We start from the raw sequence: 2,099 nt of genomic DNA, 5'->3' as shown, positions 1-2,099 counted from the left end.
CTAAGCTGGCAGTCAGACATCCCTCTGGAAACCAGGGAGCTCTGAGGGGATGTCCACTTGCCAGCGGGGAGCAGGCCTAAGCTGCAGTCAGACATCCTTAGTGCTGCTGAGGAGATGGGAGAGGCTCCCGCCACCACCGCTGTGCTGGCAGCCATCAGCCTGGCTGAGAGAAAACTGATGAGAGAACAAATATGGGCTTGGTAGTGAGCCTGGGTTCTGAGGAGCTGCACAATACCTGAATTGTCTGAGCAAGCATTTTGTAGGAAGTAATTCCTCATCTTGGATAAGAAAGATAATATGTTATGTAAGGTAATATATTTACTGAATGCCTCTTCCATATCAGATACACTGACATAGTAATTGCCAAATATAAAAAAAAATTTTTTTCCCTTCTTTAATCAGTCTTTCTGATGTTTATATTCTTTGTGTATGTGCATGTTCATATACATATTGATACTTAGAGAATATTTAAAGAAGGAAATTTTAAACATAAATAATGAAATAGAAAAATATTCTTTAAGAAAAAGTAATGCAGTAACAATGCAGATAATCTATTTTTCTTCCTTTGGGTTGGTTTTGTGTGTGAGGTGGACAGTGAGGCCTGTGGCAGTGTGGGAATTTGACTAAGTTAATATCAAAATGTCAATATTTGCTTCTCTTTATCTCTTCAGCAAATGGGAAATAAAGCGTTGTCAATCTTGTGGTTCTAGTGGAACACATTTAGCCTGTTCCTCACTACGATCGTGGGAACAAAATTGGGAGTGTTTGGACTGTAGAGGTATTACCTACAACTCAGGTAACGTTTTGTAATTTTGAATAAAGATGTTCTTATTTAAATGCATATTATTTAAAAGTTTCTACCTATATTCTGTTATGCTCACACTGGATTTTAAATCTGCAGGGGGTTTCCAAAAAGCCAAAAAACATACATTACCCAACACTAACAATGTTGGAATAAATGATTGCTTGTTGGAAGAATCATCACCTAAATTACCCAGACAGTCACCTGGAGCCCAGCAAAAAGATCTGCTGAGGTGTGTATTTTGAATTGGAGAAAAATATAAAACTCTATTCTGAAAAAATGAATAGGAAGTGGCTGTATACACTTAGAATGCTAGCTGATCTTTACAGTAGTCTGGAAGAATGTTTTTCAAACAGCAGGACCCAACATTTGATCATGAAATCGTGCAATCAGCATTTAAAAAAGAAAATGAAACAGGATAGACTAGAATATAAAGTATCATATTGCACTGCAAATAGAAAGAATGTATGTAAAATAATTTTAGTATTTAATTGTGTATGGGCTCATGATGTAGAACATATTTTTATTATAGATAATTTTCAAGATACTTTGAAAACACATATTTGGAAAGTGTGCTTAAACTTATTTGGTTATAGAGTTAGACAGGAAATTAAATAACATGAATATCATGTTTCTTTGTTAAAAAAAGGAATTATATTTAATATAGAGTTAACTTTTATTTTGTCATCATTTGCTTAATACTATAATACTCACTATAAGTATCGGATAAAATGTCATCTGTGTAGGAAGCTTAAGGCATATGGACAAGTATTATTTTATTGATGCCTAACTTTTCATAAGACAGCAAAACGAGTAACTTTGAAAATCATTCTTAACCATTTAAATAAGACTAGAATTACATCTTCATACTGTGTCAGGTATTTGTCCAACTGAAGTTAGGATTTTTAAGTACCGTATTTGCCGGCGTATAAGACGACTGGGCGTATAAGACGACCCCCTAACATTTCCACTCAAAATACAGAGTTTGTTATATACTCGCCGTATAAGACTACCCCCTCTTCCGCACACCTTCCACACACCAAATAAAAGGTAAAACAATATCAGATTTGATTTTAACATTTTAATTTATATTCAAATGCTTATGATATGCAGGAAAACTGTCACAAGGCTGTATGTAATCAAACATATACATAAAACAGTGCAAGTTTATTACCGGTAAACATACCGGTAATTCACTAAAGAAAACACACTCTATAGACTGGTACCGTAGATGCTTCTCAGGAACACAGGCAAGCAGCCCACAACCTAGAGGGACTGTCAATGATAGAAGAAAGAT

At 35.1% G+C, this 2,099-nt stretch overlaps 1 protein-coding gene across 6 annotated transcripts in view; it reads left to right on the top strand.

Moving 5' to 3' along the window:
- The window catches only part of G2E3 (G2/M-phase specific E3 ubiquitin protein ligase), an 84,320-nt gene that overhangs the window by 50,157 nt on the left and 32,064 nt on the right, over positions 1-2,099 (top strand). For all 6 annotated transcript variants that reach the window (XM_015565481.1, XM_015565480.1, XM_015565478.1 and 3 more), the window contains 2 exons: positions 672-796; positions 902-1,034. In XM_015565481.1, coding sequence (XP_015420967.1) covers positions 672-796; positions 902-1,034 — 258 coding nt within the window. The remainder of the gene's footprint in view (positions 1-671; positions 797-901; positions 1,035-2,099) is intronic.

Source organism: Myotis davidii, unplaced genomic scaffold, assembly GCF_000327345.1.
Source record: "Myotis davidii unplaced genomic scaffold, ASM32734v1 scaffold21, whole genome shotgun sequence".
Lineage (NCBI taxonomy): Eukaryota > Metazoa > Chordata > Mammalia > Chiroptera > Vespertilionidae > Myotis > Myotis davidii.
The sequence above is the reverse complement of the archived record's forward strand: the minus strand, read 5'-3'. Positions and strand labels throughout refer to the sequence as shown.